The 21,097-nt window shown below is 51.9% G+C and overlaps 1 protein-coding gene across 2 annotated transcripts in view; it reads left to right on the top strand.

Annotated features, from left to right (window-relative positions):
• SEMA3F (semaphorin 3F) overlaps positions 1-11,088 on the top strand; it is a 60,862-nt gene extending 49,774 nt beyond the window's left edge. The window contains exons 7-19 of one of the 2 annotated variants that reach the window (XM_051986207.1): positions 1,729-1,822; positions 3,544-3,663; positions 3,763-3,902; positions 4,069-4,183; positions 4,283-4,352; positions 4,453-4,597; positions 5,132-5,354; positions 7,036-7,124; positions 7,718-7,759; positions 8,698-8,855; positions 9,090-9,157; positions 9,873-10,006; positions 10,482-11,088. In XM_051986207.1, coding sequence (XP_051842167.1) covers positions 1,729-1,822; positions 3,544-3,663; positions 3,763-3,902; positions 4,069-4,183; positions 4,283-4,352; positions 4,453-4,597; positions 5,132-5,354; positions 7,036-7,124; positions 7,718-7,759; positions 8,698-8,855; positions 9,090-9,157; positions 9,873-10,006; positions 10,482-10,916 — 1,833 coding nt within the window. In that variant the 3' untranslated portion in view covers positions 10,917-11,088. The remainder of the gene's footprint in view (positions 1-1,728; positions 1,823-3,543; positions 3,664-3,762; positions 3,903-4,068; positions 4,184-4,282; positions 4,353-4,452; positions 4,598-5,131; positions 5,355-7,035; positions 7,125-7,717; positions 7,760-8,697; positions 8,856-9,089; positions 9,158-9,872; positions 10,007-10,481) is intronic. The other variant, XM_051986215.1, reaches the window with a different exon arrangement.
• Positions 11,089-21,097: the final 10,009 nt, after the last annotated feature.

The following is a 21,097-nucleotide window of genomic DNA, read 5'->3' as shown; positions in this document are numbered from 1 at the left end:
CACACACACATACTCACACTCACTCACACTCACACTCACACATACTTACACTCACACACATACTCACACTCACACCCACACTCATACTCACACTCACACTCTCGCTCACACTCACTCACACTCACACTCACTCACACTCACACTCACTCACACACTCATACTCACACTCACACTCTCGCTCACACTCACACTCACACTCACTCACACTCTGCCTCAGGGTGACCGGGACGCGCGCCCCAGGCTCCTCAGAGCGGCTCGGGCTGCTGCGAGCCCTGGGCGAGCCGGGGGCAGGTGAGAGCGTGGTGGTCCGTGTGCGGTGTGGGCCTGTGTGGGCGTGCCGACGGCGTGGTGTGCGGTGTGTGGAGGGCTGGGCCCGGCTGTTGTACGTGCGTGCGGGGGTCTGGGCGGGTCTGGGCGGGCCACTCGTGTGTTTTCCCATCACCATCCATGGCGCTGCTCTCCGCTCCTGCACCTCCGCTCCTCTGTTGCCGCAGCCTCCCCCCTCCCCCTTCCTCCCCTGCCCACCATGTGCACCCCCTCCCGCCCCTGCCAGGCTGGGTCTGTGGCACTTCCCCCCTGGTCTGCCTGGTCTTACTGAGGCTCCCTCCCTCCCCTCCTGGGGCAATCCCAGGGTTCTGAGGCTGTAGCGACCAGGGCTGGGCTGCGGCTCGGGGCCCGGCCTTTGGGCTTCTCCTCCCGGCCCGCGCTGGCCGGTCTGTGGCCGGTCTGGGACTAACGTGAGCCGGCGCGGACGGCGGGAAGGGCTGGGAGGGGGGAGATGAGGGGCCAGGAACCCTCCGGCCCAGAGCCTTCCTCACAGGCAGGGATCGGCCGGGCTGGAGCTTCTCAGAGACAGCCTAGCTAGGGGCCTTGGACAGACGAGAACCGACGGGTAGGGCTGCCCCCCGCACGCAGGCGTTTGGGGGCCCTGAGACCCGGGCTCACCAGGGAAAGGTCAGGCCAGCCCGCAGGGAAGCTCGGGACCAGCCGGGAATCCCTGATGCCGCTTCCTCTCTGGCTTGGGAGCTCCCTGAAGAATCTTTCTGGGGGCAGGTCTGCCCTCCTCACTGCCTGGCCCCAATGACGCTGTTCTGTGTCTGCCTTTTCTGGGCCTCCGAGGGTTTGTGGAAAGGGGGGACTGAGGAGGAGGCCTGGAATAGAGCTGCGTCCCCTCCCCACCCCCCGTTCTCCCAGGTTCTGCCTTTGTCCCGCTGGGACTTTCCTGAACCTCACCTCACCAGCAGGGTCCCCCCCAAAGTCGCCTCTCAGCGCCTTTCTCTGGGCCTGGAACCCAGGAAGCCACTTCCCAAAGTTGCTCTCACCGTGGCTGGGCCAATGTCCACCTCGTCCTTAGCATGGACCTTCCCTTGACAGCCAGCCTTTCAGTACTGGGGGCGGGGGGCACATGGGGTAAGATCCATTCTGGCTCGAGGACTGGCTACTGGCTCTAGTCAGGGAGTCTCTCCCATGGGCATCGAAGAGAGCTGTGACCTTGTAGCCAGGTTGTGACGCTAGATCATCTTGGGCAAGACACTTTTCTCTGGCCTCAGTTTTCTTCATCTATAAAATGGGGATAACAATACGTTCAGAGCTTTGTCAGGAATTACCATCCTTTCTTATGGTTCCATCTTCTAATGAGGCATTTGATGGAGGCGCAGTGGGAGGGTTGTGTGTGTGGAATATCTTCCCATTCCCTTAACCGCCTGAATCCCCATCTCTCCCCGGCAGGATTATATATTCTACTTGGAGCCGGAGAAACTGGAATCAGGAAAAGGCAAATGTCCTTATGATCCCAAAGTGGACAGCGTCTCTGCCCTGATCAGTGAGTGTCCTCTCCTCCCAAGGAAAGGGGCCGGGTCCCAACGATTTCCCAGATCCCCCCTAGCCTGTGCTGATTTCCACTGAGATCAGAAAGTCGGGGAGGGTTTCAAAGGAACCCTGAGCTGGGTTCTAAACCAGGAGAGGCTGAGGGAGTGGGAGAGGAGCCGTATGCAAAATTTCGGTTTGGAAGGAGCTTTGAATGACAGTCTGATGTCTGATGATTGAGGTAGGCAGCATGGGGGGCAGCTGCTGTGTAGCATCCTCTCCGGTGCAGTGGAAGGAGTTCTGGATCAGGAGTCCGAGGTCCTGAGTTCAAGTCTTAGACAGAGATTAAGTGACTACTTAACCTCACTTTAGGTTTACAGTTTTGGGTTTTTTTAATCCATAAAGTGACTTCTGGAATCCCTTCTAGCCCTAATTCTTTGACCTATGACTCCAAAGTTCCTTTCAAGCTCTCCGTCTGTGCCCGAGGTTCAGCTCCAGTTTCGTACTGGCTCTGATTTTGAGCAAGGCAGTTCCCCTCTGAAATGGAATTTCTTTATCTGTAAAATAAGAGGACCGGCTCACGTGACCTGTGAGACCCCTTCTGGCTCTAAATTCCACAGTTTCCTATGGTTTGAGACACTTGGAACGGGGAATAGTTTCCAGGCTAGAACCCCACTATGTCCAGGAAGCCTCTCCTGATCCCCCTTAAAGCCTAGCGACTTCCCTCTGAGCTTTGTCTGTAGTTTCTCCCGCCTCTATTTCCTTAGTACGGGATTGTTTGCAAGTTCTCTCTCTCATTAAAGTGTGAGTTGCCCTTCTTTGAATCTCTAGCACTCAGCAAAGTAGCTGGCACACAGTAGGTGCTTCATATACCAGCACAGTAGGTGCTTTACGTCAGTAAGCTCCCCGAGTGACTGCTAAGTGACCTCCCTCACGGCGTTGTCTGTCTGAGCACCCCATCCAGACCAGCCTGCCATGACGCCCTCCCTCAGGTTGGCATTGGCTCCCAGGCTATGTCCTGCCAGGCTTTATTCATTTGGGAACAGCTGTTAGGCCCAGTGCCCGTAGGAGAAGCCTGAGAAAGCCCAGGGCGAAGGCAGCTGCCCCCCTCCCGGAGCCTCCCCCTGGGCAGCCTGGGAGGTGTCCACTGCCAGGCAGTACCAGGAACTAATCGGCCGATTTGTTCATTCAGCAAGCATTTATTAAATGTCTACGGGGAGCCACGTTAAGCAGGCAGAGCACACGGGCGAAAGCGAAGGGGGTCCCTGCCTTCAAAGGGTTTGCCTTCTCCTGGGGAGGGGCACACAGCATGGTCACAGATGCTGTCCGGCCTTCGTTCTCGAAGGACATCAGGGAGGGGGGCCTGGGACGTGCAAGCGGATCGGGCTGAAGGGAGGGAGGACTCCTCACTCTCCCCTCCAGAGCCATCCGGGTTCAGTGGCCAGATGTAGATCGGGGTGGCTGGAGCTGGCCTGGAAGAAATAAATGCCCCAAATAAGTGTCCTTGTGATGGGGTCGAGGAAGGAGGAGAGTCCCGTGGTCCTGTGGCTTCTCTGGGAGCCTCAGCGGCCTGAGCCCACAAGTCCCTGAGGAGGCACTGGGGGTCGGAGCACCTTGCAGGCAGGGGCAGGAAGGAGCCTGGCAATAAAGCTCGGGGTGTCGGGAGCAGAGGGCTCCCCGACTGGCTCTCCAAGGGGCCCGGACACGAGTACCCCACAAAGGCCCCTTTCTCTGCAGATGAAGAATTATATGCCGGCGTGTACATAGATTTCATGGGCACGGACGCAGCCATCTTCCGGACCCTGGGCAAACAGACGGCCATGAGGACGGACCAGTATAACTCTCGCTGGCTCAATGGTGAGATGGCCCCGGGGCCCAGGGGGACGAGGGGTGGGGGCGCGTCCGTAGGATCCTGCCTGGCTGCCTCCGACTGACCGGTCCCTCTCGCCATCTCAGATCCTTCGTTCGTGCACGCGCAGCTCATCCCGGACAGCGCCGAGCGGAATGACGACAAGCTCTACTTCTTCTTCCGAGAGAAGTCCACGGAGGCCCCCCAGAGCCCGGCCGTCTACGCCCGCATCGGCCGCATCTGCCTGGTAGGGCACCGGGGGAGCCGTGGGTGGGCTCTTCGGGGTGCAGACCCCCCATCTCTCACTCTGGGCTAACTGCGGGAGGTTTGGAGGCTGGGGGCACCGCCAGGACAGAGCAGGGGACTGACTCGGGGAGGGGAGTCTCACAGCAGGGGGCGGTTTGTGCCCGCAGAACGACGATGGGGGTCACTGCTGCTTGGTAAACAAATGGAGCACCTTCCTGAAGGCGCGACTCATCTGCTCCGTCCCCGGCCCCGATGGCATTGAGACCCACTTTGACGAGCTGCGTGAGTGCCCGTGCAGGGGGTGGGAAGGGGGCGCCCCACGGCCGGGCCCACTCCAAGGGGGCCCCGGGAGTCACCTCCTCCCTGTTTTTTCCTGCACAGAGGATGTGTTTGTGCAGCAAACCCAGGATGTGAAAAACCCCGTCATCTATGCCGTCTTCACGTCGTCAGGGTGAGGGATGCGGTGGCCGGGGCTCGGGGGCTCGGGGGTTCTCTGGGGTGAGGTGATCCGGGGAGGAGCGCCGTACCAGCCCCACCTCTCCCTCCTCCAGCTCCGTGTTCAGGGGCTCTGCAGTCTGCGTGTACTCCATGGCTGATATCCGCATGGTCTTCAACGGACCCTTTGCCCATAAGGAGGGGCCCAACTACCAGTGGATGCCTTTTACGGGCAAGATGCCCTATCCTCGCCCTGGCACTGTGAGTTGTATGTGTGGTGCATGCGGGCAGAAGCTCCTCGGGCCCTTCTTTAGCTCAGAACTGGGCACCTTCCTCACCCCCGTGCCCACTCCCACAAGTGGGGGTGTGGTTTCCATCTTGGATCCCACTCCCGGATCCTCTGCTTGAAAATCTGACCTCATGCCCAGAACTCTGATAGTGAACCCGAGCATTGTCCAGAACCCTGATAGCACTCCCGAGGGTTGTCCAGAACCCTGATAGTGAGCCCGAGCATTGTCCAGAACCCTGATAGCACTCCCGAAGGTTGTCCAGAACCCTGATAGTGAGCCCGAGCATTGTCCAGAACCCTGATAGCAAGCCCAAGGATTGTTCAGAACCCTGATAGTGAGCCCGAGGATTATCTAGAACCCTGATAGCGCTCCCGAGGATTGTCCAGATCCCAGGAATCTCTTTGCTGATACCCTTGGGGAAACCCCGGGGGGTTACAGGGCTGGGGGGGGGGCAGGGCCCAGGACGCCCCATCCTCTTAACTGGCCCCGTGTCTGGCGACTCCAGTGTCCAGGGGGCACCTTCACGCCATCGATGAAATCAACCAAGGATTACCCGGACGAGGTCATTAACTTCATGCGCACCCACCCGCTGATGTTCAATGCAGTGTACCCCCTGCAGCGGCGGCCTCTGGTGGTCAGGACCAACGCCCGCTACCGCTTCACCACCATCGCCGTGGACCAGGTGGACGCGGCCGACGGGCGCTATGAGGTGCTTTTCCTGGGCACAGGTACCCACCGCCACACCCACCAGCACCCTCCGACACACTGGGCCGCCTGGGGAAGGGGTGAGGGGGCGGGAGGGAATCTCCTCTGAGCTCTGCCCCCCGAGGAGGGGCCCGCCGCCGCCCGTTCCCTTCTCAACTTTTGAGGGGGGAAATAGGAGTCCAGAGGGGATGGGGCGCCCTGGGGGAGGGGCAGCTCTCCTTTGTCTTCCCACAAGTGTTTGAAGTAGAAGGGGAAAGTCCTTCCCCCGCCCCCCCCAGCGATTCCTGAACCGGGCTCTGGAGCACCCTTCCCCCCGGCAGCTGGGACAGGGAGTGGGCACCCCCAATTCTGGCAGGCTCCCCTGCGGAGCAGCTGTTGTGTCTGCTTGGCAAAGGGGCCCGGCGCCAGCTAGTGGTGGGCGGGGCCGCAAACACCCACAAACCCACACGTTCACACGCCCCCGAATCCTGCACGTCAGTGAGAGCCCCTGAGGGGGTCCCCCAGCCCTGCAGAGTCTGCAGAGCTCTTAGTAACGCTCTGTAAGGTCCTCACCCCCATTATACAGGTAAGGGAACTGAGGCTCCGAGGGCAGAAGGCGGAGATCATGATGCCCCTGGGCCATCGACCAAAGTCCCCCAGCTACTGCCCAGTCACGCACACAGCACACGTGCTCACGCTCAGGAGCAGGGGAAGAGAAGGAAGTCAGCGTTTATGAAAGGGTGCACAGGGCCAGGCACCGGGCAGGGCCCCCGTAACCGCCCCAACAACGTGGGAGCTGAGTGCCCGTTTTAAAGCTGGGGAAACTGAGGCAGGCAGAGTGCAGTGGCTGATCCGGGGTCTGATTAGATTCCAGTCTTCCTGATTGCAGGTCTAGAACTCTGCCCAGTGCATCCCTTCCCATGTGTGTGTGTGTGTGTGGATAAATGTGTGTCTCTGTGTGTGTGTATAGGTGTGTACATACATGTGTGTGTCTATTTATAAAATATGTGTGTATACATGTGAAAATAAAGTATGTACATATATAAATATATGGGCATGTGTATATAAAGATAAGCGTGTGTATAAATATATATATATATGTGTGTGTGTGTGTGTGTATGTGTGTGTGTGTGCATGTATATGTGCATATATAAAAATATAAATATGTGTGTATATGTATATAAATGTGTATATATGTGTGTGTATATAAATACATATATGTACATATATAAATGTGTCTATATATGTATGTATATGTGTCTATATATAAAATAAGTATGTGTATTTATGTGTGTATCAATATGATAATAAAGCATGAGAGTGCATATATATATAAAGATATGTGTGCATGTGTCTGTGGGGACACTTGCACACCTTGCATTGGGTGAGGGGCCACGTAGGTGGCTTCTGCGAGCAGGCTGGTGGTGTGACTTCATTCTGGATCTAGGTTCTGCTGCCTTTGGGGGCTACCTTTGGTCCAAAGCTGGGAAGAGTCCAGCAGCTCCGCTGCCTCCTCAGTTCCCCCCTCCAGTGCCCGGGGTCCACAGGGGGAAGGCTCCCTCTGCCTTTCTGTTTCCCGAACCCTGAGTTCTCACTTCCCAGGCTGGCGCAGGATCAGACCCCCCAGACTAGAATGTGGAATAGAGGCCAGGGACCCCTTCCCCTTAGCGCCCCCCCCTCCCTGCTCCATCCCTCACTGCTAAAGGGCCCTTCTCCTCATTCCAGACCGAGGCACTGTGCAGAAAGTCATTGTGCTGCCCAAGGACGACATGGAGACAGAGGAGCTGATGCTGGAGGAGGTTGAAGTTTTCAAGGTGGAAACCTCCCTGCTCCGAGACCCCCCTACCAGCCCCTTCCCTAACCCAGGGACTGCCTGACCCGAGCATGCATTTCTTTGCCTGCCCTGACTCAGGGATTCATGATCTCAACCCAATCATCCCAAACTATCCATTCCCAAGCCCTGACCCTTAAACTTAACCCTAATCGAAGAATCTCAACTTGGACCCCTGAGTCTGCTCAGCGGTGGCCCTACTTAACATCCCGGTGACATGTACAAGGGAGTCGCTTGTACTCCCGTACAGTGATGGGAAAAGTGGCCATAACTGAGGGAGAGAGCGGGGAAGGGAAGAGAGTAGGGGAGGGAAGAGATTGGGGGACTGAGGGAGAGAGTGGGGGAGGGAAGAGAGTAGGGGAGGGAAGAGATTGGGGGACTGAGGGAGAGAGTGGGGGAGGGAAGAGAGTGGGGGAGGGAAGAGAGTGGGGGAGGGAAGAGAGTAGGGGAGGGAAGAGATTGGGGGACTGAGGGAGAGAGTGGGGGAGGGAAGAGAGTGGGGGACTGGGAATAGTTTTCAGAGTCTCGGAGAAATCCCCATTCCTCTTACCCACCTCCCTTGACTTTTCTTTCCAGGTTCCAGCTCCGATTAAGACAATGACCATCTCCTCCAAGCGGGTGAGTGCCTGCTCAGCTCTCTGGGTATACCTCTCGTCCCCACTCCAGCACTAGGCAGGACAGAGCCAGGAGTCCATCCCCCTGAACCTGTCCTCTGTAAAGTACAGAGGTCTCAAGAGTTTCCTCCAAGACGGGAAGTTCCTCTCTTGCCATCTTCATCCCATCCCTCTTTTCAAAGACTCATCTTTTTGGAATTTCCCAAGACTCTTTTCTCCAAAGCTTTTTAGAGACAATATCCCTGAGTACAGGAGGGTGGGAGTTTGAGCTGGGGAAATACTCCTTAGTGCATGTGCTCTCTGGGGGCTTCTTGGCAAGTCATGAGTTCCTGGGATTTAGCTCTGGAAAAGAATAATACAATCATGGACTTAGAGCCAGGGACCTTGGGAGACTTTGCATCCTTCCACCCATTCATTAACAGTGGAGGAAACTTGAGGCAGCAGAATTTGAGACCGGACGGGTACTCAGATCTGGGACCTTAGAAACTGTGGACTGCAACAAGTGAGGAAACTGAGGTCTTTGAGTTGTTCAAGGTCACACAGATGCTCCACTTCCACCTTGACCTTGGGTCTATAAAAGGTCCCATGCTCTTTGTAGTATGCAGATGGGATTATTAAAGGAAAACTGAACATAGGAAAGGTTCTTCCATAATCCTGGCCGAATAATAGCATTTAGGAGGAGAAAGAGCTGGCATTTTTGTAGCTTTTTACAAGTGTTTCATTCTCACAACAATCTTGGGAGGTTATTATTCCCATTTTGCAATTGAGGAAATGGGACAAACTGGTTTAAGTGACTTTCCCAGCTAGAAAGTGTTTGAAACGTAGAATTCAGGTTTTCCTGACTCTAAGAGATCAGGGGCCCGTCCACAGAGAGAGGTCCTTAACATGCTGAGGGACACCGGTGGGATCAGAACTCTGACCCAGCCCTTGGTGCCTTCCCAGCAACAACTGTATGTGGCTTCTGCCGTGGGCGTAACCCACCTGGGCCTGCATCGCTGCCACACCTATGGGGCCGCCTGTGCCGACTGCTGCCTTGCCAGGGACCCCTACTGCGCCTGGGATGGCAAATTCTGCTCCCGGTATTCGGCTTCCTCCAAAAGGTAAGAGGCAGAGGGGGACGGGCAGGGGACAGCGGGGACACCAGCCTGGTCTGAGCAGGAACCCACCCTGCCCACACTCTTGTCCTCAGAGAGCCCCTGGACCGGTCTATGAAAGAAACAGAGGCCCTGAGTTGAGGGGAGCCCTTAAACACCCTGGGTCAGAGGGATGCTAGGAAGGATGGGGAAGTAGAGTGGACGGGACTCCTTTCAGTCAGTCTTTCCTTTCTTCTCTAGACGGAGCCGCCGCCAAGACATCCGCCATGGCAACCCCATTCGTCAGTGCAGAGGTTTCAATTCCAATGGTAAGTATGGCATATAATGTAAAGTTTTTGTATTCGTCTACACACACACAAACTTTACCTCTAGTCAACCAACTTCTACGTACTATCAAATATAATGATTTTAAGTCTTTGGGAAGTCATAGCAGGCTATTGTTATTTGATACTTACTCCTTTCTGTAGAAGAGGATTATTGATTTAAAGAAATAAAAACTAAGTTGGAGCAAGCCAGTTGCAAAGTCACAGAGACTTGAACCTCAGCACTCTCACCTATAAATTAAGACATTTAACCATGAGTTATAATGTCTTTTCTGCTCTAACTTCCTTTGAATATCTCACATCCTTCACAATATTCCACAGTCGGGGGAAGGGGCCAGGAGTCAAGGCACACGTCCAGAGAAAATGGTGTTTGAGTTAGCTTCTAAAGGATGGTTAGGAATTCAGCAGGTGAGGAAGTGGAATAGGAAGCAGCTTGAGCAAAGGCACTGAGACAGAAGAACACGTTTTGGATGGAAGAGAACAGTCTGGTGTGATGGGAGCAGAAGGAAGAAGAGGGCTTCTGAGATGAGACTGACTAGGGATTATAGAGGGCCCTGATGTCAGAAAAAAAGGGACACCTCTTTTGGTATATCCTATGGAAGCTCTTAATGACAGGAGAAAGGTGATGTAGAAACACATGGAAAGCATGCGTAGGGTGTAAGTCTGCATTCTGAAATGCCCTGGGTGCTCTTCCTCCTAGTCAATAAGAACACCGTGGAGTCGGTGCAGTACGGGGTTGAGGGCAGCGCCGCCTTCCTGGAGTGCCAGCCCCGATCCCCTCAGGCCACCATCAAGTGGCTTTTCCAAAGAGATGCCAGTGACCGGAGAAAGGAGGTGAGCCAAGGGGGTCCCTCCCCAGAAGCGCCCCCGCCTCCCGGAAGCCATAGGGTGCTCTGGAAAGAGCCTGGTCTTGGAATCCCAGCTGGGGCCCCTCCCTCCTGCCCCAGTCCAAGGAAGAGTTTAGACCAGCTGTTCTCTAAGGCACTGCCCAACTCTAAACCAGCGAGCTGGGTTTCAGTTTGGCGTTGAGCAGCCGGGGATTCCTGGGCAATTTTTCCGAATGTGTAAGATAGAGATGAGGAAGCTTCCTTAAAGTTAAAGCTCTGGCTTTTAAGATCTCCCCTCAAAGCTGTCCCATGGCCTTTTAGGGAAGGCTGAGCCTGAGCTAGGGTGGACCTGTAAGGCCGGGGGGAGGTGAGAATCCTCAGAAAAGGGGAAAGAGAAGGAAGGCGAGGTCAGGGCGGGAACCCCGGGGAGGAGGCCGCAGCACCGGCCGTTCCCCTGAGGATCTCGCTCTGGGTTCCTCCAGCTTCGAGCAGAGGAGCGCATGCTGCGGACCGAGCCCGGCCTGCTGCTGCGGGCCCTTCAGCTGAGCGATGCCGGCCTCTACACTTGTACCGCCACCGAGAACAACTTCAAGCACGTGGTCACTCGTGTCCAGCTGCACGTCCTCAGCCGAGAAGCCGTTCATGCTGTGCTCTTCCCGCCGGGCGCCGCCGTGGCTGCCCTGCAGCCCCCTGGGGCTGACCCTGCCACAGCCGGCCTCAGGTCCCCTACGCCCCCCTACCAGGAGCTGGCTCAGCTCCTGGCCCAGCCCGAAATGGGACTCATCAACCAGTACTGTCAGGGATACTGGCGCCATGCGCCCCCAAGCCACAAAGAGGCCCCTGGGGGGCTCAAGACCCCTGAGCTCCCGGACCAGAAAAAGCCTCGAAACCGTCGTAATCACCAGCCGGACACATGAAACCACCATTGCTGCTGCCCCGTCCCCTGAAACCTTGGGGGGCCAGAAACTATCTCATCACATCTCTATTTTCCCACCATCCCCCATCCCCAGGCCATTACCCCCTGTCCCATTTTAATATAAAAAGATATATATATAAATATCTATATATATTATATATATATACAAAGAGAGACATACACACACACACACACACACACACACACACACACACACACACACTCACACACACCACATCCCTTTTATCAGTATTTATTGGTAAGTCCTACATAGACCCTTGGGATCCGAAGCCCAGGACCATCCCCTTCCTGGTCCTTCCTTGTGGCAGTGGGGTCAGGACCTCGGACAAGGACTGGGTGCCCTGGTCTGCACGAAGGGAGCAAGCCTGGACTAGGACCCAAGGTGGCGGGCTCCCCAGCCGATGAACATCCCCTGGACCGGTCCGCTGCGAGAAGACCCAAAAGCTTGGGGAAGGTCCGGCCGCGGCCAGAGCCAGAGCTGCCCCTGGCCGGCATCTCGGGAAACGGGTGGTGGGACTGGGGAGACCGAACTTCTGAGGATGGAGAGTCCGTCTCTCCTCCCCCAGCTCAGGTTGGGGCGCAGGTTTCATGGGAGCAGGCACAGAATAAGCACGTGCAGGGCAGGGCAGAGCAGGCTTGGGCAGGTAGGCAGGGGCCAAACCACTTTGGGGACTGGTGGAGGACTGGACACAGACAGGGAGGGATGGACTGGGTCAGGGTAGGGGGCTGGTGGCTGATGGTTGGCCAATACAGCGTGGGTGTTGTGGGCTGGGGCTGGAATGGGGAGGCCAGGGTCTGGGCCTGAGCAGGACGAGGGACCCCTGGTCTGAGAGGAAACCGGAGGAGCATCTCTAGGCAGGAGAGGAGAGCAGGGGACCAGGGTGAGGTAGAGGAGGAAGCCATAGGACTGGACCGTATGCGAAGAGAAGGGACGAGGGAGCAGTGAGCAGAGGAGAGCAGCTGGGAGCGTTTTAAGAGTCTGTGCCTCCCACTCTGGCTGAGGTCCTGGACCATGCTGGGATGAGCCCCTTCTTACGCTTGGGAGCCAGAGGGCCGGCCCCAGAGAGCCCAGGACTGGGTCTTGCAGAGGGGCTGGTGGGAAGGTGCAGAGTGGGCATTTTAGGATATTTATTCTCTATTTATTGGGGGAAGGAGAAAAGAGGGGCAGTCCACGCCAGGCCCTCTCCCAGGTGCCCGCCATCTCCTCTGGACTCCTTCCACCTGGGGGCCTTGGAGAATCCAGTTACTAGCTGGGGCCAGCATTTGTCAGCCACAGCCTTTCCCCATCTCCCTGCCCTACAAAAATACTTCTCTCCTGGGAAGCCCAGCCCCAAAGGCGGTGGCCATGGTGGGGGGGCAACTCCAGACGAACTGGGATGGAAGATCAGAACCCCTTCTCCCCTCCCTTGGGGGCCACCCTGGGGCTGTAAATAGTTGTACAGGGAGACTGTGGGGAGGGGGGGAGATGGGAGACAAGGGGCCTGAGCCACGGGGTCAAGGGAAGTTCCTGTGGATGGGATCGCGCTAATAAACACTGGTTCTGATTCTAGACTCTGGAGTGTTCCTTGGTGGGAACGGGGGCAATGGCTACACATGTTCTCTGATCATACGTGTATGAATATATCCCTATGGGTGAGCTCCCACCCTGCAGCGCAAGCCCCTTACTCTCCAAGTTCTACTTTCCTTGTTATAAAATGTCCCTTCATTGGCTCAGGCCAGGAAATTCTTCACTTGTGACCTTGATTGGTCATTTTCCAGTCGTGTCGGACACTTCCTAACCCCATTTTGGGAGATTTCTTGGCAAAGAAACTTGCCATATCTGGTGCCAGATTTAAATTTGGGAAGAGGGATCTTCCTGCATGTAGACCCAGCAATCTATGTTGCCTAGCTGCCCCCAATTTTACCTGTACCAAAGCAGTAGGGGTTTAGGAGGCAGGATGTAGGTGATGACTACATTTGAGAATTGGACAAATAGAGCTCTGTTCTGCAACGTAGAACCTATGTGACTCTGAGCAAGTGGATAAAATCTCTGGGCCTCCCTTTCTCCATCTGTCAATGAAGATCTGGCCTACAATTTGGCTTCATGTTTGTCTTGGTATTCCAGTGCTTATCCCAGTGCCCCGAACCCAGTTTATGATTAATAAATGCTTCTAGACGGGACTCTTGAGGAGTCTTCCAGAGTTCAATCCTCAGATTGTCCGCTATCTCCCTCTGCAGCCCCCCCCTCCCCGATGAGTGGTCATCCAGTATCCACTTAAAGACCTCCAGTGCTGTAGAATTCAAGGGCACCCATCCCACTTCGATGAAACTAATAGCTCTTTTTTCCTTATATGGAATTGGGTTAAATTGTCTGAGGAAGGGCTTGTCCATTCTAAGTCCAAAGTGGTATTTTCAGCCTCCTCCACCCAGTCCCTGGGACTCCCTGCTGGCATTTCTCCATCCATCAGGCCTCAACCTTGGGGTGAATGGTACACCAAAGGGGTCTCCTGTGGACCTTTAGAAGGGAGTCCAGGGGCCCGCCTCCCACTCAAGCAACTTGCTCCTCCATTTCCTTGAGGATTTTAGAATTCACATTTAGGAAAGTAGAATTCAAAGCTGGCAGGAACCCCACTTTTATAGATGAGGGCACCGAGACCCAGAGAGACCGACCGCCCTTGAGTTAAGGGAGTACTTTAGTCTGAAGAAAATAAGATTTAAAGGGGTCAGGTTAGCTATGTGGCAAGATTGCTTTATGAAAAAAGAATTAGGGTTATTCTGCTCAGCCCCAGAGAACAGAACCTGGAGCTGGGTTCAAGTGGCAAATGTAGATTTCAGTTAAAAAAAAATTCCTAGTGATTAGAGCTGTCCCATGGTGCAATGGGCTGCCTCCTTGGAAATCTTTCGAATCGAACCTGGATGCTCATTCATCCCAAAGTGTGAGCTCCCTGAGGACAGGTACTGTTTGTTTTTCTTTCTATTTCCAGCACCCGGCATAGGTAAACTCTGAACAAATGATCAAACCAAAATGAAGGCTGCAGAAAGGATCTTTGTCCAGCACAATTTTGCCTCTGAGCCTAGAAGGCAGTGCACCTATTGAACAACTGGTATGTGGCAATGCTGGCACTTGAACCCGGGTTCTCTGACCCTTAATTCAATATTGTTTCCACTGTATCATGAAACTTGCTTCCTTCGTGGTGTTTTTATTCTGCACCCACTGTTTCCCAGTATCTTTCCCAGATAAGTCAGGCCCAGAAGGAACTGGGTTAAAAATAAATCCTTTATCCTACTTGCCATTGCCCATGTCGGTTTAGACTGAGACAGCAGTCTATTTAGCCACACAAATGGCACACTCACATGGCAGATGCAATAGGGGACAATGCAAAGGATTAAGGACTGGGTCTCTGGTTTTATTGTGGTAGGGACCTCTTACCAATGCTGGTCAGTATTTACTCCTCTGATCATCTTTTTTTTTTTTTTAAGTAATCTTATAGATGTGTATATTTCTTCCTCCTATATAATAATATTTTTCCAATTACATGTAAAGCGTTTTCAACATTCACTTTTTATTTTTTTGCTGAGGCAATTGGGGTTAAGTGACTTGCCCAGGGTCATACAACCAGGAAGTGTTAAATGTCTGAGATTACATTTGAACTCAGGTCCTCCTCCTGACTTCAGGGCTGGTGCTCTAACCCCTATCCTAACCAGCTGCTCTCCCTCCCTCCCCCCCAACATTCACTTTTATAAGATTTTGAGTTCTAAAATTTTTCTCCCTAATTTTTTCCCTTCCCGCCTCCCCAAGACAGCAAGCAATCTGATATAGATTGGTACATGTATAATCATATTAAACACACTTCCACATGGGTCATGTCGTAAAGGAAGATCTAATCAGTCATCTTAAGAGAGATATCTAAAGTATTGTGAGATTTAAGTGACCTGATTCTCCTGGGATCACAGCCAGGAGGAGCAGGAGAATTTGAACTCTGGTCTCCCTCCCTAACCTGGCTGCTTTCCTGCTTGGCAGATTCAGCTTCACAAAATGTTTCACCTGGCAGGTCCCTCTGGGGCTGGGTAGGGCATTTGTTTTCATCGGCTTTATCAGATGAGCAGAAGAGGGGAAGTCTAGGGAAGAAGCAAAATACCCGGCGTCTCACACCTGGGATGTTCAGAGCCAAGATGCAAAATCGAGGTGTGCTGACACCAGGTTCTCAGCTCCTTATTCTGAACTTTCTCTCTCCCTGGCCACTGGTTCCTGGGAGAAGTCTCTATGGGGCTCCTTTATAAGACAGCATGTTGTCTCTGTCTCTGTGTGTGTGTGTCTGTCTCTCTCTGTATATGTCTGTATCTTGATCTCTCTCTCCTCTGTTTCTGTGTGTGTCTCTGAATCTCTGTGTGTGTGTCTTTATCTCTGTCTCCCTGTGTCTATCTCAGTCTCTGTTCTCTCTGGCTCTCTGTGTCTCTCTGTCTCTTTATCTGTCTGCCTGCCTATGCCTGTCTCTTTCTGTCTCTGTGTGTGTTTTTCCGCCTCTGTCATTCTGTTCTATGTCTGTCTCTTTGTCTCTCTGTGTGTCTTTATCTCTGTCCCTCTGAATGCCTGTCTGTCTCTTCCTGTCTCTGTCTCTCTCTGTTTCTATGGCTGTCTTTGTGTTTCTCTGCCTCTCTGTTCTATGTCTGTATGTTTGTCTCTCTTGTCTTTATCTCTGTCTGCCTGTGCCTCTTTCTGTCTCTGTGACTTTCTCTGTCTCTGTTTCTCTCTGTGTCTTTCTCTGTCCTCTCTGTTTCTATGTATCTCTGTCTCTTTTTGTGCATCATTATCTCTCTATCTCTCCCTCCCTTCCTCCTTCCTTTTCTCTCTTTCTCTGACTCTTTGTGTCTCTGTCTCTGTTTGTTCCCCACCCCCACCCCCACCATGTGCACTGATGCATTACAGTAAGTCATTAACTTGCTCCCACCCCCACCCCTGGCCCGAAGAAGGGCAGAGAAGCTAAATGTTTCAGTGCCAGTCTAGCAGAGAAGTGGACCACCTCAGGCAGAGGGCCATCATTGATGCCTTGGAAGTGGCAGGAGGAACTCTTTGGAGACTGAGGCAAGGAGAAGCCGGTGCTGGGGACACTTCCCAGGCAATGTTTTGGATGACCAGGTCATAGGAAGGAAGTCAGCAGCAGGGCAGCAGCGGTGGTGGTGATGGGGTGTGTATGTGTGTGTGTGTGTGTGTGTGTGTGTGTAAAACAGTCCAGATTTTACTTAAGTGAACCTCTATTAAATCCCTACTGTTTGCTGTCCTGTGCTAAGCATAGAGAGCAACAAATTTCAGAGAAACGTAGAATAATCTCTGACCTGGTAGAGTTTGTAATCTAGGAAAGGGGGTGGAGATATCGTGGGATTTGAAACCTTAAGTTGGGTTGAGTCCAATCTTATTTCAAAATGGAAACTGAAGCCCAGATGTGGAAAATGACGTCCCCAGAGACAATATTGGAAGGCAAATCCAGCTTTCCTTCCACACAAATAATGAGTGCTATACCTAGATCCTGACATCTAAGAGCACAGAATAAAGGTAGTGAAGGGACATTCCTTTGCATAGTGGATGGAGCTGTCTTTGGGCTAAGGAAAAGCTGGGTACAGGTCTTCCCTTTGTTCCCACTGATTGTGGTTGCCCTAGACAGGGGCCATAGGCAGCTCTCTGAGACTCCAAATTGTCAACGAAGTTTATCACCAGAAGTCCCCATTGATCAATGAAATCACTAGTCTGGTCCAAAAATAAAAAGGGGAGGAGCGTTCAAAGCTTTTGCCTCCAGTGCTATGTGAGGTCTGATGGGAAAGGCAGTGAGCCGGAGGGAGATCAGGGAAGGTTCTGCACGCAAGGCCATTGAAACTGCTCTCTGGAGGCTGGGCAGACTTTCAGCAGAAAAAGATACTCTCGGACCGTGCCTCGATGTAAGGTAACTTTCTTCCCTAAAGAAGTATGGAAGAAGACTCAAAACTTCATTTTAGTGTCCAGCTCTCTTTGGCAGTCAAGTCAGACTAGAATTCCAAGATCATTGGTATAAATGGAAGGGACTCAGCTGAGCCTCTGCCTGGACTGGAGATTTGGAAGTTACTCTACCTATTCTAACTCCTTCACTTTACAGATAAGGAAACTGAGGCTAGGGAATATTGAGGGATTTGCTCAGGCAGCAGAAATTTAAAGCCTGGTTCTCAGCCCTTTAAACACCATCTAGTCTAACTTACTCATTTTACAGATAGGAAAACTGAGGCACATAGAGGTGATTTAGCCCAAGGAAGAGTCAGAGCATGTATTTGGAGGCCGCGGTGGGAAGAGACATATTTGCTGAGAGTACTGAAGGGAAAAGGGATTAGATGCAGGGGTCCTCAAACTACGCCCGCAGGCCAGATGAAGCAGCTGAGGACGTTTATCCCCCTCACCCAGGGCTATGAAGTGTCTTTATTTAAAGGCCCACAAAACAAAGTTTTTGTTTTTACTATAGTCCGGCCCTCCAACAGTCTGAGGGACAGTGAACTGGCCCCCTCTTTAAAAAGTTTGAGAACGTCTGCTTTAGAGGGTCAGTGAGCCTTGGTGTCCTTCCTCCTTTGGGTTGTGCTTGGGGGGGGGGAGCTCATGGGCATTGCCAGGCTGTCGTCCAAGCTCCAGTCCCCCACCCATCATGAAGCTCTAGTCAGAGCCAGCTTAACATTGCCTTCCTGAGTGGTACCAGCTAAACTTATCCCCAATGTACCTGAGCGAGTGGGGCTGGAAGTGATGATGGAAGGACAGAATCAGGAAGCCCTCTCTGCCACCCTAGAAACTCTGGCGAGCAGAGAACTCTGGGGAAAGAACCCAGAATTTAAAGCCAAAAGGCCCAGAGATGCATCCCAATCCTATTTGGTCCTGTGACCTTGGATAAATAACTTTTCTCTGGGACTTGAGTTTCCTTATTTGTAAAACGAGAAGGTTAGGCTAGATGTCTTCTTCTGTCTTTTCTAGCTGTGGATGATGAACCCTTCAGAGTCTCAGATTTCTTAATTATAAATGCCTGCTATTGGGATGAGCCAACAAGACATGGGAGGAAAAGCCCTCTGGAAGCATGAGGGGAAAGGGAGAAGAATAAGAAAACGAGGGCATCTCTCCAATGAGTTTCAGAAAAAAGGCAAGATTCGATTTTCCGAAATTTCAGTTTATGGCCGACTTTGCTAGGGTAAAAGTGGGATAAGTGTGGAAATTGAGGCTAGCCTGGCCTCCACCTGAACTGGAGCCTCCTAGAGCACTCTGTCTCTGAGCACTTGGTGCCCTCTAGTGGCCAGATTGCAAGTCCATGTAGGTGATGATGGGAAATTAGCCTAACATCATCTCTTAAAGAATGAGCACAAACTTCTCATTTTACAGATGGAGAAGAAGCTCGCTCAAGGTCATGCTTCATGGCAATGTCAGTGACAGAAAAAGGATTGGAAGAAAGCCCGCTGTCATGACAACAAGACATGGATTTATATAGTCAGAGGATCCACATTAGAGTCCCAGCCTTGCCAATTATTTCCAACGTGACCTTACACCAGTCACTTCCCTTCTGGCCTTTGTAAAACTAGGGAATCGGACATTAGCTCTAAAGCACGTGAGCCTATAGTCTTGTCTTGAGCTGCAGGAGATGGGACGAGATCCCATTTAGGAAAACGCTGGGACCTTCAATGATCCCTGGTTACTACTGCCAAAATGATCGTGTTTTATGGCTTCCAAAAATCTTAGGATGTCTCCATCTGGGGGGCATCCAAGTGACAACCATGCCAAAAGGCAAAGGGAAGGGCCGTGCCGCATTTAGACAGAGGGGCTGGCCATACCATCATGTCCGAGATCTGTTTATTGCCAAGAATTTTGCCACATAATGTCCCTAGAGAGACGTGACCAGGAAAGAAGATGGTCTGGTTGTGAACCAATGGCCAACTCCATCAGTGTGTATACAACATCAAAAGAACTGGAGAAGGGTTCTCCTCCGTTCTCCTCCTTCCTCAATGGGAGGACGGAGACAAGAGTCCCCAGGATGAGAAGGCAAGAATGTTTCGGTCTGCCTCATTGGTGGGAATATTCACAGTGAGGAGGTCACATTCATCAGTGTCCATCAAAGTATTAAATTTGTGTACTTGTCATATCCTGCTATTAAACTGCAAACTCGCTGAGGGTGGGGATCATATCTGAGCTCAACTCCAGATCTCCCCTGCACCTAACATGGTGCTCTGCACGAAGGAGATGTGTGTCAAATGTTTGCTGTGTTGGGAAAAATTGAATCAGAGAAATGTTGGTTAAAGAAAATACCTAACACTTGTGTTCTGGGAAAAAGGCATGTATCAAGACTGAGAGACTCCAGATGGACTGGCCAACTGCTGAGCCCTCAAGATATTAAAAGAACCAGAGGAAGCCTCCCACTTACTGTGTGGATCCTTGATATTCTGGGGACAACGTAGATGGAAGTTTCCCAGAATAAGAAGGCTGGGGGTGGGGTGGGGTGGGGGGGCTCAGTTTGGATTAGCTAAAAGTCTGCCCATCCTGGAGGATCATGGAGCTACCAATGGAAATATTTCTCTCTGTGTAACATTCCCCCCTCCCCAAGATTGGAACTTCCTGAAGATGGCATTTGGGCTATTCTTTCCAGCTACTATTCTCCAGATTATGTGTGGGCTCCCAAAGGGCAGGACTCAGGTCTACAGAGGCTCAGCCACTTCCCACTTACTCCAATTTCCTGAAGTCAGATCTGGAATCTTATGCATTTTGTATTCCCCTGCAATGCCTAGACCTCCTATAGAGGAGGTGCTCAGAAAATGTGGTTCTGCATTTCCTCTCTCTGGGACTCAGTTTACTGCTCTGTAAAATAATCAGGTTGGAATAGCTGACCTGAGGGTCATGGGATGATCAACTGTGACGGACTTGGGTCTTTTCAACAATGAGATGATTCAGGCAACCAGAGACAACTGTGGGGACTGAATGTGGATCATAACATAGTATTTTCACCTTTTTGTGGTGGTTGTTGTTTGCTTGCTTTTCTTCCCCTCTAATTTGTTTCCTTTATGATATGATTTTCTTGAGCAGCATGATAAATGTGAAAATATGTTTAGAAACACTACAGATATTTAACCTATTTTGGATTACTTACAGTCTAGGGGAGGGAGGGAGAAAAATTTGGAACGCAAAATTTTGCAACGGTGAATGCTGAAAACTATCTTTGCATGTATTTGGAAAAATAAAAAAAAACTATTATATATAAAAAGAAGATATGAGTTCACATGAGATACTTAGTAGCCATGTGACCTGGACAAGTTACTGTATTCTCAGTTTGAAAAATGGATATTGTAGCACCTAGCTCCCATGTTGTTATGAGGATTAAATGAGATTTTATATATATAGGTATGTTTTTTTTTGTTTTTGTTTTTTGCTGAGGCAATTAGGGTTCAGTGACTTGTCCAGGGCCACACAGCTAGGAAGTATTAAGAGTCTGAGGCTAAATTTGAACTCAGGTCCTCCTGATTTCAGGGCTGGTGCTCTATCCACTACACCATCTAGATGCCCCATGAGATGATATTTATAAAGCATTAACACTGCCTGGCACACAGTAGGTTCTTTCCTACCCAATCCTAACAAACTCTAGAGCTAGTGAATCACACACACAGAGACATGCATATCTGAAGATTCAAATAGATGTGCACACACCAAAATATAGCCACATATAGACATACAATAACATTACAGATGCCGCCATGGCTCTCGTACCCAATCACATACTCAGGGGCACAATAAATAATCACTGCATTCTCATTTGCGGCCATTCTATCATAGATGTTCCCCTTCTACCCCTATACCTAAGGCATCCCAGGATCTGGTGTCCTTGGATTCAAGCCCCAATCATTTCTCTTCATCCCCAGGAATGAGACCAAGAGCAAGGGGTCCAAGTCCATCATCTTGGAGCAATGGGGAAGGCTCTGTCTGCCAACACTACAGGGAAGAGAAGATGTAGGGTAGGGGGTACAGACTCCTCCCAGGGCCTCCTCATCCCTGGATGTCTTGGAGTTTGAGTTCTGTTGTTGATGGGGGGGAGGGATCATTGTTCAAGCATTGCTTTTCCTTGTTCCTTCGTCCACAAGGTTCCAGAGAGGTCCAAAAAAAGAACTGGAGCTAATCTCCAGGTTCAAGGATATTTTTGGCTTCTC

This window comes from Antechinus flavipes, chromosome 1, assembly GCF_016432865.1.
Source record: "Antechinus flavipes isolate AdamAnt ecotype Samford, QLD, Australia chromosome 1, AdamAnt_v2, whole genome shotgun sequence".
NCBI lineage: Eukaryota > Metazoa > Chordata > Mammalia > Dasyuromorphia > Dasyuridae > Antechinus > Antechinus flavipes.
The sequence above is the reverse complement of the archived record's forward strand: the minus strand, read 5'-3'. Positions and strand labels throughout refer to the sequence as shown.